Consider the following 15,362-nt stretch of genomic DNA (forward strand, 5'->3'; position numbering starts at 1 on the left):
CAGAGCTGGTATCAGAGGCAATGTAGCCTCCTTTATTTTATGCCTTGCTGTCATTAGGCTTGATTCTGAATGAACAGTTCAAGATAATGAATGAGCATTCAAATAATTAAGGCTGGGAGTTCCTTGTTAACCTCTTCTGTTCCAGAAACCTTGCCTGTTTTCAAATCTCACTTAGCTTCTCTTCTAGTCCCACTCTGATAACGACACCTTCTTACCTTTGCCTACACAGGCAGTAATTTGTGTTCTCTTAGACAAAAATATTGCTTTGTTGCTTGTTCTGCTGTTTGTGATGAAAGAGAACTATGACAGAAAATGGGTGGAATTTGAAAGCAATTGACCTGTTATGTAGGCAAGATGTGTCCCTAGTGTAAAATACTGTATTAGACTTTTTTTCCTCCCTCCTTGTTCTGAAAATAAGCTTACTGCTTAATGTACTGACTCCTGTGAGATGAGAGCTGGTAGAATTGATGCAAACTGCTAAGCTTATTTGTTTCCCTTAAAAGGAACTAATGCTAAGAACTAAATTTAAACTAATCCATTCCATGTCTTTTATTTGTAGCTTCCATCAGTGATGAGCAGCTTAAACCATGGATTCCTACAATAGCTGATATATCAACTGTTTTTGTCAATATGGGTGTTGGGTTCAGATCTCTCTTTCCATTGCAACATCTTCAACCCCTCTTCAATGAGCATGATATTTTGTAAGTGTTTTCCTTTTGATTTATTTTTCCCTAGATCCTGTGAAAACAAGCTTTTTGCTCAGAATCTAGAATCAGAAGTTTCTTTTTTGTTTCCTTTCCCATACTCTATAAGTTCCTGGCTCAGCTCGTAGTGAGAATAAATAACTCTGGAATTCAAACAATGCCTTCTAGATAAGGATTCAGCAAACCAGAGCATTGTCCTTGTCCTGCATCTTCCTAGTGAGGATTTGTAGGAATACTGGCTAAATAGCTGGGCAAAGTAATTGGCTACAAGTGGAGTTAGATATGTGTGTTGGGTGCTCTGGAACTGAGGAGTATTTTGATTTGAAGGCATTTTGATACATGGAGGATTTTTTTTCCTTCAGTTTGATGTCAGTAAACCTTTGTGGGCTTTTGAATTGTTCATTTTTTGCTCAGATTGTCTTTCTTCTATTAGAAGTCAGGCGCAAGAATCAGCGAGTCAACAGCCAAGAGGAGATGAAGCCACTGCCAGTCCAGTGTTCCCCAATCTACTTGAAAACAATTTAATTAATATGATTAAGGTAAGAAAACTCCAAGGTTTTTGTGGGTTGGGTTTCTTTTTTGTGTATGTGTGTTTATTTTTGGGAGGGAGGATAGGGTTTGCAATCCAGTCCTGAGCATGTGTTTGAGTCGATGCTCTCCTGAGACTTCAGCTTCACATCCAGCAGAATTTATTGCAGGCATTTTGCAAACTTCAGTTTCTTGTCTTCCATTGGCTTCACTCCCAACTGCAGAGTTTTTCTGCTTCCCTTATACAGCTCTGGCACTTCATAGAATATCTTGGCTCCCTCACATAGAAGAAACTATCCACTGATTTCAGTTTTCAGTATTACTGAAGTATTTAGAAAATATTTTGGCCTTTCCTTCAATTAAAGGAGGATTATCTATGTAGTAAAGAAAGATCTTTCCTGCTCCAGTAGTGTCTGGGCAATATTGCCATTGCTCAAAAAAATTAGTCTCCAGCAGGTATTAAAATAAAAGGGTGGTGTTACTGGGAGAGAGGGGCATGTTAGTAGACAAGTGCTGCCAAAACAGTACATCATTTGAGGTACATTTTACTGTGAGTGTGGAAAACTTAAGTTCTCATCATGCTTCAAAATAAGCTAAAATAATTCCATATTTTAATGCTTTGTATTTCTTTTAAAGTTTCTAGTTTTCTGTACGTCGGTAATTCACGATGGATATACTGACCAAGAAATATGGCTGCTGCTTATATTGCTATTTAAAATAAGCTTGGAGAAACAGTTAAAACCTTTTCTGACAGATTTTCAGTGCCTTTTTCTCAAGCTTCTGATGAATATAAAAGACTGGGATACAAAGGTAACTTAATGAATTTATTGTACTAGATTTGTGAAACTGCAATTTGTGTTTGAAGTTTTCTTTATTTTTTTCTTTTTTGACATATCAGAAAAGTACTGGCTGAAGATGTAATACAGAATTTTCAATAATAGTACAAATACTAATATGAAAAATTCAAAGCTTTGTGTTTGTGTGAGATTTAGGAAGTGGGTGGGTATACTGAGAGGGTTTTTGTTGCATGACATTGAGTTGCCTGTCCTCTTCTACCAGTTTGTTTATCTTAAGATTATGTGTGCTAAAATAGCTGTATGTTTAAAATGGCAGTCTGAAAGAATGAAGAAATTATTGCACTATGCTGGTAAGCTGTCATTAAAGACATTCTGATCTCAACTACCCTACTTTAAACTGTATTTAGCAGACTCACTTGCTGGTGCAGCACAGACATTTTTACGTACGTCATCTCTTGTTAGATCAGTTCCTTTTATCAATTATGCCGCCTGTGTTTCTGGGGAGTAGGTGTGTGCTCCTTTTCAAATAAAGCAAACAGCCCTTCTTCAGTTTCAGGATGTTTTGTTGTTCTTTTGAAGATGCCTGAGCTGTGCCTGTCAGTGAGTGAGCTCTCCAGCAATCCCCACAACCTCCTGTGGCTCGTTCAGCTGGTGCCCAGCTGCATCGCGCGCGGACGGTAATGACACTGTTGTGTCAGAAATGCATAGATCATTAACACTTAAAAAACAAAAGGCATTTGTTTTCTCATATGTTACAGATATATGTGCAACCCTTGGTGTGCATGTATAGCTTCCTGATCACCTCTGCTGTGAAAAAGGGTTGTTAAATCCTTCTATGTAGTTTCTGGGCTGTGGGTTCTTGGTACACTGTAGCAAAGGAAGGCTTAGCTTCAGGTTCTGGCATCCATCACTCTAATTCTTGTCTGAGTGACCAAAATTTAAATCTTCTTTGGGTGATTCATGTCTGCTTCTAAGCATTATTTTGAGTTCTGTATCTTTGAAATTAGTAAACTATAATGTAAGTGAGTGAGCAGAATAAGTTAGGTCATTACCTTCAGGCTTGGAGACAAGTATCTAGCATTGTTTACTTGTGCAGAAGCTGAGCTGCAATGAGATTAAGGATACTTCTGTTTTACTAGCTGACTTACTGGTTTATATAGCTCCTATATTCAGAAAATCCAGTTTAATAGTTGTAAGCAAATTTATGTCTAAGGAAGACAGGCATAGGCTCACATACTTTGTAGAAACCATGGGTTTAAAAAATTCTAAGGGAAATAATTTTTAATTGTTTTTCAGGGAAGTAAAAAGGCGCCTTAGCCTAGTAATAATTGCAAAATTTCTTCATAAGAAGCATGTAGAAATACCTGATGACAGTGACAAGCAGGTACTTCTTACATATATTGTCTTTGTAGAATTTGAAAGTTCAGAAAACATTAATATTGTATGCTTGTGTTTTATGTTTTAATATTGTAAGCCTGTTTTCAAGAACTTTACCAAATGACCAATTAATAATTTTCTGTTTAGATTAGTGTTAAAAGTGCATTTGCACATGTGTGTAATCTGCACGTTCTGCAGCTTGTGCTTGTTTATATGCCCAGATGTTAGTTTTAGACATTAGAAAGAAGTCTACATTTCTTTGAGTCTTCCTTTTGTAATCATGTGGAGATGCCGTTTTCATAGGTTTGATCTTTTATTGGGAAAGTGTACAAACACTGAAGTCTGTGAATAGTCAAAAATTACTCAAAGCACGAAAACTTCTTTTTTAATTAAAAATCCCTTTTCTGTTCCTGTTCTAATGGATAAGTAATATTGTAGGGGCACTCAGTTTCCAATTTTCTGTTGTTAGTAAATCAGTCCAATTTGTTAATGCTTGTATCTGTAGATGTTTCTTCTGCATCAGTTTCTGGTGCGTATGAAACCTTCTTATCTACTGAAGAAGATGAGAGAGATGAGAAAAGGGCAGAAGGAACATGAAGATGATGAAGTTCATGCAGAACTAGAACATGAGGTATATAGCCAAGTGCTTTTTTGCTTTTGTTTCTTATGCATCTTTTTAATATTTTATGTGTACTATCATATATTACAATACTATTTGGGGAATATTTCTTTTACTTTTAAAAAGTTCTCTATGTGGAACTGTAAATACACTGTTTTGTTACTGTTCATCTCTAAAATATTACTAATTTTGGTTATAGCCATGGGGGAAGGAAAGGAGTATGTGGTGGAGGAACCTGTATTGGGTTGTTTTGCAAACAGGGAAATGGTCAGATTTTCTGAAGTCACAGGGAAGTCCTGAGTCTCTACTTCTGTAATCAGGGGACGATCTTCCCTCCCTTCTGATGTAATCAGTGAAAACTGTTCAGTGCTGAGCCAAAACTTTAACTTCAGGTTTCAGAAAAAGATTTGTGAATATTCTATTAATATCTTCTCTCAAACAAGTGTTAAAAAGATTTAGTATTTCCATCCGTCCAAAAATTGAATATTGGTCTGGTTATTTAAGTGGTTGTCATGGAATCTCTCAGCAAGTGTTTTGATCTGGGGGTAGATTGAGGGAAAATAAAGCCAACTGCTGAATTTAATTTTCAGTTAGTAAAACCTCATTTTTATGGATTACTTAGGTTATTTAAACCAGTATAATACTGGTTTAAAATGTTTCTAATATGTGAATATACTGTTTCAAATTAGCTATTTAGGCAGATGTGTTGATATACTTGTCCATTGGCCTGGCTGTTGCAGGATTCATTCCAGAAAGCAGAGATGGTTCCATGTCTAGATGTGAAGAGTTAAAATAATGGTGCTTTCACTGCTAAAGCTCTTTTGATCTCTCTCCAGGTATACTACCTAATCTATGTCCTCCTTCATCTAGTCAGTGAAGCCAGTTTCCTTGATGTTGTAAATTCTAATCAAAGGGTAAGTAACTTTAGTGGCTGGACCTTTAGATTTTAAAATGTTGTCTATCATGCACATTCAGTGTGTTTTGGTAAGAGCTATCATGTGATGGAAGATCACCAGTGCATAAGAGCACTGGGGGAAGCTTTTGTTCTGGGCAAGGTAAATGCAGAAGAACTTGTGTGTATTTACTGCAGAGAAAACTCTTCTGTGTTTCTGTGAATGGAGCTACCTCCAGACATAAGGCTGTGAAAGAGCAGGCATTTGTTGTGTTAATCTTTCTCAGAAGGTATCTGGAGGTAAACTTAACACAGAACTTCTAAGTCAAATGATTCTATCAGCTTTGGAAGTCGGTTTGAAATTTTTCAGTCTAGGAGAAAATCACTTCAAAGATACCCAGTAAAATATTTTCAAGCACATTTCAGTTTCCTGTGCTGGTGTGCAGCAAGTGAAAGCAAGACTGTAGCTCTTCTCTGTAGTGGTAGTTCCTTTTTGCCATGTGATGTGAACATCTTACAAGTAATTCTGTCTGCTTAGCCTTTCAGTATTTCTATTCAGATTTCTGTGATCATTTGCTGGGAGTTGCTTGCTGCAAGGTGTCTGTGTAAACCTTCTGCCCTGTAGAATCACTCTTGGCTTTTAAGAAATCTGTCACAGGAACTGTTTGAGAGACATAAACCAGTAATGTTTGGCTACATTTGGATGCTTAGGTGTCTCAGTAGTACTTAGATTTGTGGAGAACTTGATATTTTCAATTATTTTTTTAATGTCTCAATTTCTTAAGGAAGAAAAACTTTATAATTCACTGACCTATTAGCCATCAAGTGGCAAGAGAGGTATGGCTGAATATTGTGCAGGCTGAACTTGTGCAAAATCAGTCTTGACTATTTAATTTCTGCCCCTCTTCCAGTTAGAGAGGATAAATTCTGGTGGTCTTGAGACACCAGCAAATGTTTATAAATAGAATTTCAGCATGTCTCACCTGTTCTGCAGAGTGGAGCCTCTTGGCAGCTGTTCAGTGAGAGACTGAAAACAGGAATTTTATGAAGAAATTAACAGAATGTGAAAGACCTTGGGAGTCATTATCAAGAGATCCTGAAGTGCAAAACTGCTTTATTAAAGTAATCAGAAATTTAGAGAAAATAAAAGATCAGCGCATAAAACCTTGGATATATTTTACCTGCTCAGCCAATTCCTACAAAAGAAATTACCTGAGTCATCATTACTGAAAAGGTTATTTTCAGCTATTGTAACTTCAGAATTTTTTTGCTGATAAAAGATGTGAATGGCACTGCACTGTGTTTGCTATTTTGGGGGCAGAAAGGATTTGCAGATTAGTTAGCAGGAACTTTAGAATTTGTGTTGTATAGCTCTGCTATACTTTGAAGCTGCTTTTAAAAACTCTTAGACCTGCTTTACCAGGAGCATGCCAGCAAGAGATAGAGGATCTTGCAATGTGGTCTTGTTTTCTTTCTTTTCCCTTTCTTAACTATGTATTTCTGAGAAAAATTCAACCTGAAGCATGTAATTTTTAAATTGATACAATATTTAAATAAAGCCTGTAGTTTTGACATGGAGGATTAAGAGCTGTACACTTTTGTCTTTATTTAGCAACACTTAGTGAAGCTTTGTCGTGCCTTAGTTAAGCACGTGAAAGGTGATATTAGGGAAGATGCACGAATGTTTTATCGGTCTAAGGTAAGATGCAGAACTTGATTTTGTGTTTTGTTTTGGTTTTGGGGTGGTTTTTTGTGTTTGTGATGCATGTTGTTCCCTCATCTCAGCCCTAGATATTCTAGGAGTTGCTCATGGGCCCGGGGGTTTTTCCTCTTTTTTTCTATCTGCATCATGTCTTTGCGTGGGAATAAATACATGCCCATTTTAATTCACTGAAAATACTCCTAATGCTAACAGTGGGACTCTTAGCAGCTCTGAAATGTGACTGATCATCCCTTTAGCCAGGCATCTCCACGTTTAGGCCCCCAGAGTTGCTCTGTTTCTCTTTGTGGCAGTCACTGGTAGCTGACTCCAGTTGTAAGAGCAGAGCCTACCTGCAGGGCAGGTGCAGAGGACTGAGAAAGTTGCCTGTTTTGCACGAGTCTCCATTTTATTTTTCAAATAAATGAATTGATTAAAAGTGCTTTGGATTTAAGCCAGCTGTATGTGATGTAGCATCAAGCTTGGACAACTGCCTTTTATTTGCTTTGTCTGTGAGCCTTATATCTGATAGTCCTAATTTTGTGACCTTCAGGCTTTGCATGCTACAAACAAAGTCAGCTCAGTGAAAAAGTCACCAGCCCCAGCTTTGAAAAGCCTTGGCTTCTTCAGCTTTAAATCAGACATTTGCAGTTGTGTGCTTCCTTACCTCTCAAAAACATTCTTCTTTTCTTACTCAGATTAGTGGAGCATGGATCCTTTTAACAAGTTAATTGCTCTTGCCTTGGAGTGTTGTATCGCTGGTTGCTTTCACTTCTGTTTCTATTTGTCTTTGCACTGAGAGGGGAAAATCTTACTCTGGTTTCTCCATTGCTTCATTTGTGTAATACTGCAGTAACTTCTAGAGGATGCCACTGTGCTGGGTTTTAACTCAGGAGATGAAGCAAATGTCAGTGTGAATGGCTTGGATTAAACACCTGCTTGTGCCTGGTTATGAAAAAGCACAGTTTATGTGCAAGGAATTTGTTTCAGAAGCAGCCAGTGCTGCATTGTTGGCTTTTGTGGCCGCAGTTGCACCTGTTCTAGGTACAATCAGACTTGTGACAAACCTCATTTCCCAGGGATGAGGTGGTGTTTGGAGGGCAGAGGTTTGCATGGTGATTCCAAACATTCAACCTGAGGAGTCATGTGCCTCTAATGTTTGTGGAGTGCATGACTTTCAATTCAGAGTAATGAGTTACAGGGATCTGAAGTTGAGATGATGATACTTCCTGACAATAAAATTGTTCCTTTCCAGTAAACCTTGTATGTTGTGTTATCTGTTTATTTTTGAGTTTGGAGCAGTGAGGGGGAGCACAGGGTATGATTTTTTTAATTTTTAACAAAAATGGCTAAATTAATCAATGTGAATTTGCAGGTAAGCTGCTTGGCTGCTAGGATATTTGAGAAATGGCAGGACGTGATACAAAGCACTCGGCTTACTCAGGTACTGTAATGAAACTTCTCTTCCCTCATTGCAGCTGTGCATTTAACTCAGTTTTTAGCACTTGAAAATGGCAAATCCTTTCAAGAGATTTTCTTTTTCTATATAAATGGCATGGCTGTGGAATACACTTACGTGTATTAGAATGGATTTGAATTAAAATTCTTACTTTGCTGGCTTCAATAAAAGCAGGATCTCCTCTCCATTGTTAAAAGCTCTGTTTTTGTAAAGGTGTGTGTAATACACTGAAATCCCAGTCCTGAGCCCAGTCACAGGGCCTGTCTCTGATTACAGCTATTAGCAGATGCTTCCAAAAGGAAATTGGGGCAGGAATGCAGTGAGGCACATCCTGCTGTGGTCTGGCACCGTGTGGCTTTGAGACTTCTTGAGTCCAGGGCTTTATTCACATATGTTAAGGGCTCTCAACAACTCCTCCCCCTTTGATTGTGTCAAATTTCATGGCATGATTAGGCAAAGCCTCTCATGTTTGTAAAAGTATGCAGTAGTAAATAATGCCTTGATAAGTCTCAGAAATATTTGCCTTTGTGACACCTAGCTGGCCTTGGTAGAATAGGTGGATAATTTCTGCTGATACACAAAGTTCAGAGCTCCTTCTTCCAGCCTTGGCTCGTAAGGTTTCAGTTGTAATGTGATCAGACCACCTGTGTGAGTCCTGTCTTGGAACATAAAGCAATCTCTCTGGAAAGCTTAACTTTCCAGTCCTGCAGAGTATCATTTACATAAAATTTAAATTATACATTATGCCTAGTATTGATTCCAGTCAAAAACTGTGTAATTAACCATTAGTAAAGACTATTGATTCCTCCCAACAATGTGCAAAAAAGAAGTTCTGTGTAGTGTGTGTGATATTTTATGTTCTGAGCACTCCAAGGAGTGACACATGTAACACATGGCTACAGAATCTCCTTAGAAATTAATGAAAGTTGGTAACGAGGTGGCTCTTTCAGCATTGTTTTTTTGGAGGTATTTGGGGTTGATTCATATATGGGGAAACTGGCAAGTGTTTCAGAATAAAATTCCAGGGACTTTTTCCAGCACATTGTGGTGCTCCCAAGCTAAGCACTTGCCTACTCTACTAATTTCTTCTGACACTGAATTTCTGACTTGTATACTAATTTGTTTTTATTCTCTAGGGAAAACTGCATGACTTCTGGGAGCCAGATTCATGAAATCTTGCCTAGTTAAGGGAAAATAGCAGAAACTGAAATCAAGGAGGATGTAGAATGAATGGAGCTTCACCTTGTTTGGAACAGAAGAAATCAGTCACCTGAGTTAGAACTTGAGCTTGATTCAGACAAGCTCTAGACACATGAGAATCTGATTTTACTAACATTGTTTTTTACTACAAGTGCTCTACTTCTGAAAAATTGAAGTTGATCAACTGAAAAAAACCCAGCTGTTCCTATAGCCCTATCAGAACTGGCTAGAAATATTTTACTATATTGAAAGCTGAGGGAACTTTTCTTGTTTCCCTTGTTAATCACAAGACCTATTTGATAACAGCAAGTATTTATTTTCTTGCCTGCATATACCTGCAAGCATTGTTTAGGTTGGCTGGGAAAGAACTACCCTGTGACATGAAAAGTGAGTTCAGGAGGAGTGTTAGACCTCCCCTGTTGTGAGCAGGTGAGGAAGTGGTTCAGATGTGGGCTGAATCATAGTAATCTGCAAAGCAGAATTGGTATCAACATCCAGTGTCTCTTAAAAATACAAAATACAGCAGTTGCACCTTCGTTAAATGGAGAATAAAATATCATCTCAGTGGAGATTAGAGAACAGCATTTGGCTCACCTTTGTAAGACTATGAAAGCCATATGATGACTGAATTCCTTGGTGTGAAGTCCTGCTGCACAGACAATATGTGCTCAAAGCTTGAGGAGCTGTTTATGAAATAATCAGAGGAAGATGTGATCTCCTTTTGTGTTCTCTGTACAAATGCTATCACTTAAATCTTACACTGTGGTTTGTCTGTAGAATGGATGTAAGAGGAAGAAAAGTTCAGTTATTGGGTAGAAACACCAATGGGGATTCCCATAATAAGAGATTTTTAATAACATCAACATTTGTATTTTAAAATACTGTTTTAATTCTTGTAGATTACTCTGTCTTGTATGGAATTCTGTATAATAAGAATGTAAAATAAGGCTTAAAAATCCTGCCAACTACAAAACCTTCAACTTTAATTTGTGTATTACATATAAAAGAACTGCTATAGAATGGACACATCTTAGAGGAAGTCTATTAGATTTGAAAATTCATACTAAATGTTATTTTTTTTCAAGTGTTACACTGCTACGTCAATGTCATCTTTTGCTCTTTGATAGCTCATCTGCCTTCCTTCTCATAGCAGTTGCTTACTTTGTTGAATATATTGTATGTCATTTTATTAATGTTTTTATTTTTTTCACTAATATTGTATAAAGGTAAAAAAATGTGGAATGTTTACTGTATTTAATGTGTATATATTTTCTTACGGTGTAAAGTCGACATTGCTGGCCTGTATATTTTGAAGACTAAAAGGGGAGGAGTTTAGATGAACAGCTTTTGTACTGCAGTTCAAAGCATGTTGAAACTGCTGAGGGTTTTTCCACACAAAATAGCCACTTTGCTATTTACTTTCATTTAACAGAACAATGAAAAAATAAAACCAGACACTCCTTTCTAGTTAAATATCCCTGGAGAAAATGGGCTCTGTTTCACAAAAAACAAATGGCCACAGGTCCTATTTTATTCTTATGGCACATTTTACAATTCTTGGTTTTACAGCTAATTAGCTCACTATAGATGAAGACAGTCTTGAAATCATTCTCAGCTCAGCCAGTCCTGTGTTTTCATGCTTAACGCCTGTTCCAGCACTTTCCCTCTTCCCCCACTCCTGCTTGGTCTGGATTTCTCTTCCATCTGTTCTGTAGCTGAGGAGTAATTCCTCAAGAGCTGAAGTCTAGGTGTGGGTTAAATTGGTGCTCATCAGAATCCTTAGAGAAATGATTCCCAAGCATCACTACAGGGTCTTTACAAGAGGGTCCTGGCAGTGAAATAGCAAACCTGCTGCCCTTGTGTTTTGCCAGCTCATTTGCTGTCCCTCAGCCAGGACTTGCATGCATTGGAAAAGGCTGTTTCCTTTTCCTGCAAAAGGTTGTTGCACACTAAAGGTCTTAACTGCTTTGGATGTCTTCAGAGAAGCATTTTGCACTTGAGGTCTATCTTTTGATACTGTGTTGGCTATATTAAGAGCCCAATTATCACATTTCATGTGGAAGTAGGTGCACTTTATTGCAGTAATAACAGAAAAAAAAATTAAAGTCTGGTTGTAAAATATATGTTTGTAGCTCCTTGCCTTTTTTTCCTTTAATTTTCTGACAAGCCTCTCTATGGCTTAAAATAACCCAAACACTTCTGGTTTTAAAGTTGAAGAAGCCTGACAGTGAAACTATTTGTGCATCTCATATTCTCACTGTTCCTATTATGGAACTTGGTAATGGATGGGGATTTCAGAAGTGATTAATGATATGCAGGTAGGTCTGGCTGAAGGTCAGTAGGACATTTCATTGATGCAGCAGCTGCAGGAACTCTCTGAAGTCCCCAAGATAATGATTTAGTTGAGAATGTCTTTGGGAAAAGCAGGTGACTGGAATATTTGAAGTGTGTTGTTGTTATTGGTGGAGGATCTGGTTAGATTGCTGCAAAGACATTTTAGAGGTAGGATTTCAGTGTGGAAAAAGACTTAATACTGAGGGTTGATTCACATATGGGAAACTGGCAAGTGTTTCAGAATAAAATTGCTGTGCTGGTTTTCTGAGCACAGAAAGCCAGGTCTGTCTCCAGGAGAGGGGTCTGTGCTCAGCACTGTCCAGGACCAGTCCTGGGGGCCAGCATTTGGGCACAGGGGCTGCAACAGACTCTGCTGCTGTGGAGATTCAGGCAAGTACTTCCAGGTAGCTGGGTTCCTCTGCTCACCCTGTCACTAGCAGGAATACTGGAGCTCCAGTACTAATGCTGGTCTTCTGTTTGTTTTCATTCCCAGGGGAGCTGTATGTGTAGCACAGTATCCCTGGCTCGGGGTTTGTGTTTTGGTGTTTTGTTGGTTCATCTTCCACTGGTTTGTGGTGGTTGTGACTTTTTGATTTACTGAGAAGGGCAAATCAGAAAGGTTTCTGCTGGAGATGACCCTCCTAATTTTTCTGGGGTCCTATTCCTTGGGTTTGTGAGCTTTTGGAAAACTGCTTCTTGCCTAAAGTCCCCCAGTGGGAAACACCGCCCTCTGCCCGAGGGGCAGCGGTTTCCACTGGCATATTAGTGCTTCTTTTTGCATCCAGAAAGAGAGAAAAGGCTCTTGGGACCGGCTGACTTTGAGGGAAGAGGTTTGATGAGCTTGTAGGAGCCTAAGCAGCTGCTGAGGAGCTCCAAAGGAGCTGCCCAGAGGGGTCAGACAATCATTAGTGGATTTAGCTTATTCCTTGTGGTTTAACTTATCAAAATTCCTTTAATTGCCCTTTTCCCCATATTCCCCCCAGGCTGTGAAATACCTTCATGTTTTGCCTTGTGGATATTTTGCCAGCTTTACTGGCAGGGCCCCTTCTTATCACGTGTTGAAAAGGGCTTTCAGTGCTGGGGAATGGTGCGGGCTGCTGGTGGGAAGGATCCTAGGAAAAGTGAATTCCTTGAAGGGCTTCTCTTTGCAGAGAAGCTTTTAGTTTTGTCTGGCTGATGCTTTTTCCTCGCCTTTGCAGTCAGGAATTTGAAAGGGAGTATTTTATCTGGTAGCAAAAGCAAGGCTGGGTGGTGAGCGAAGAAAAACATTTGCATCTTCCATCTTGATATTTTGATCTGTTTGGAGAAAGTCAGTCCTATGCTTTAAGGCTGCTTTTAAGTGGCTTTTGGATATGTAGTACTTTTTTGAATGCCTCCCTTGTCTCTGCGTGGTGAGATGCTGCTAATGTTTCACCTCCTTCAGCTTCCCTGCCACCTCCCAGTTCCCTGTAGGGAGGTCACAGGGGAGGGGATGGAAACTCCACTGGAATTGTTCCCTTCATTGTCATCAAAGCGCCTTTGCCATCAGCCTGGGGGGAAACCCAAAACTTTTCAAGGCAGGCTTGGCCCTCATGGTGTGTGGGGGTGGATAAAGGGGCCATTTTCACACACCCTTGTCCCAGTGCTTCCCCTTGGGTTTGCATTTGCGGCTGAAGCTGCCTGAAGCCGGGCGAGCGATGCTCCTTCCCTCGCAGAGAGGAGCAGAAAGGGTGAATGGATTTGTGCTGCTTTTGTGCTGCGGGGGAGTCCTTCACCGGCGCAGTGAGCGCTCTGGGCTGGGGTGGGCACGCAGGCTCCGGGGCTTTGCCTCTGGGTTTCAGGCTCTCTTCTCCCGAGGCTTGCTGGAACTCCTGGCTCTCGGAGCAGATGCAGGAGCAGAGGGTCCCCTTCCTCTCCCGACGGACCGCCAGGCTGCAGCTGAAATAAAAACAATAGCTTCAAGCTGCCAGGGGCAGTGGTGGGGAGAGGGGGGCAAGGCATCCAGTTTCATGCTTTATTCACACTGCAGGCTTTTATAAAGGCAGTGTAAATCATGCAGAGCAGCCGTGGGCTCGGCAGACAGCATCGCTCAGGCTCTCAGACACATTGATCTGCATGCTGGAAACTGAGCATGTCCCTTTGCCCTGACCAGGCTGTGGGGAGAGGCCTGCCAGGTGAGGATGCTGCACTGCATATCAGCTCTCCTTCACCTTTGTGAAGCACTGCCTGCCTCCCCTGTGTACTAACCCATTTCCCACCCCCCCAGTATTTTGTGCTCCAGCATTGTTATGGCAAGGCTTGCAGAACGCAATGTGTTTTTTCCCTCCAGTTGATTTTCTCTGATTAGCCCATTTTTCCTCTTGCCCTCATTCTGTTTTTCCCGCAGTATGCGAACGCCGTTTGCTGAGAAACTGTGTCAGCCTTCCTCTAATTAAGAGTCTGGCAGGAGGCAGCGCAACAGTAATTTTGGAGATGACGCTTCCAGTTTGGAGCTGACAGGGAGCTGAGGTGCTGCAGCAGGCGCTGCTGCTGGGGATGCAGGAATGTTCTCCGGCTGAGCAGGACAGGGGGACCCGCAAGGAGCCTGCTGCAGGAGCAGTGAGTACCCCGGGTGCTTGGGTGTTTGAACTGTGTCCTCTTGAAAAGCAGCTGCAGGAATGGTTAAATCCGTGGTTATGTCACAGGTTTAGCCCTTTGTGAGGGTGTCTCTGTGTGTGTGTAAAGGACAGGAATAAATTGCAGTGGCCCTAAGTCGGCTGCATCTCTCTGAAATAGTTGTAATGTTGGAAAGTAAGATGGAGAGCTCAACAATCAAATGGCCTGAAAAAGGGCAAATAAGGAGAAGCCATTCAATGGCGCTCTGTCATACGGCTTCAGACTCCATAGTTCTTTTATTAGCAGGAAAGCTCAAAGCAAACAAAAGGAGACAGGAGCTGGGGATCTGCTTGCCTCAGGATGTTGTGGATGCTAAAAGCTTAGAGGTTCAAAGAGCATTTTATGGCAGAAAAATGCAGCAGGGGTCTGTGAAATGAAAGCTGTTCTCCCTGGCTGAGAAAGCTCAGGCTGCTGATCCCTGGAGGGTGGAGCATGTGCTGGGGAGATATCCCAGATGTCTGTCCCATTCCTTCACCCCCTGCAAGGTGCTAGGGTTTGGTCCAGTGTGCTGTTAATGCCTGTATGCTTTACGTGAACAGCTGAGGGATTTCATGTCATCTCTCTGTTTCCAAACAGTCCATCGTGTCCACCATTCTGTCTCTCCATCCACTCCTGAGACAGAAGTTGCTGTTGAAGGTGGTGCCAGCCCTTACTCTGAAGGAGCCTAGTGAGGTGTATGGGGTCAAATGTTTCATTTGGCTGAAGAAAACTCAGTGACATTTTTTGATCTTTCTAATGACCCTGTGAGTGAGACTAGGAAAACGAGTTGTGTGGTTCAGGAACTCCAGCAGAACACAGCCAGCCACATGCCAGAGTTGACCTCCTTCCTCTCCCCTCCCACCTCATCCACAGATGTTTGCAGCTAGGGAGAAGTACAAATAAGAGCAGATGAGGAGATTTAAAAAAAAAAAAATCCTTCCTATGTGGTATACCACTAGAGCACAATTCAGCATTTTCCCTCTCTACTTGCTGTGTCAGATTTGCCTCTTGGGGGCAACCTCACCCCACTCCGGCTGAGACCAAAGGGAGCTCGAGTGCTTGGGGGCGATGACTCACTGCGCATCTCTCTCTGCCTTTGCGTTATCTGATCATTTTTAGTAATCGAGGTCATAATTTGCT

At 40.6% G+C, this 15,362-nt stretch overlaps 2 protein-coding genes across 4 annotated transcripts in view; both read left to right on the forward strand.

The window, feature by feature from the left end:
• The window catches only part of SLF2 (SMC5/6 complex localization factor 2), a 30,289-nt gene extending 18,891 nt beyond the window's left edge, over nt 1–11,398 (forward strand). The window contains exons 11-20 of the mRNA XM_077182942.1: nt 560–701; nt 1,138–1,243; nt 1,869–2,042; nt 2,609–2,706; nt 3,326–3,413; nt 3,912–4,037; nt 4,862–4,939; nt 6,530–6,616; nt 7,992–8,060; nt 9,212–11,398. Of these exons, the coding sequence (XP_077039057.1) occupies nt 560–701; nt 1,138–1,243; nt 1,869–2,042; nt 2,609–2,706; nt 3,326–3,413; nt 3,912–4,037; nt 4,862–4,939; nt 6,530–6,616; nt 7,992–8,060; nt 9,212–9,247 (1,004 nt within the window). The 3' untranslated portion in view covers nt 9,248–11,398. The remainder of the gene's footprint in view (nt 1–559; nt 702–1,137; nt 1,244–1,868; nt 2,043–2,608; nt 2,707–3,325; nt 3,414–3,911; nt 4,038–4,861; nt 4,940–6,529; nt 6,617–7,991; nt 8,061–9,211) is intronic.
• Nucleotides 11,399–13,616: 2,218 nt separating this feature from the next.
• The window catches only part of SEMA4G (semaphorin 4G), a 29,600-nt gene continuing 27,854 nt past the window's right edge, over nt 13,617–15,362 (forward strand). For 2 of the 3 annotated variants that reach the window (XM_077182943.1, XM_077182945.1), the window contains exons 1-2: nt 13,617–13,762; nt 13,975–14,186. The gene's annotated coding sequence lies outside the window, so the exon portion shown is untranslated. The remainder of the gene's footprint in view (nt 13,763–13,974; nt 14,187–15,362) is intronic. The other variant, XM_054637437.2, reaches the window with a different exon arrangement.

This window comes from Agelaius phoeniceus, chromosome 9 (assembly GCF_051311805.1).
Source record: "Agelaius phoeniceus isolate bAgePho1 chromosome 9, bAgePho1.hap1, whole genome shotgun sequence".
Taxonomy (NCBI): domain Eukaryota; kingdom Metazoa; phylum Chordata; class Aves; order Passeriformes; family Icteridae; genus Agelaius; species Agelaius phoeniceus.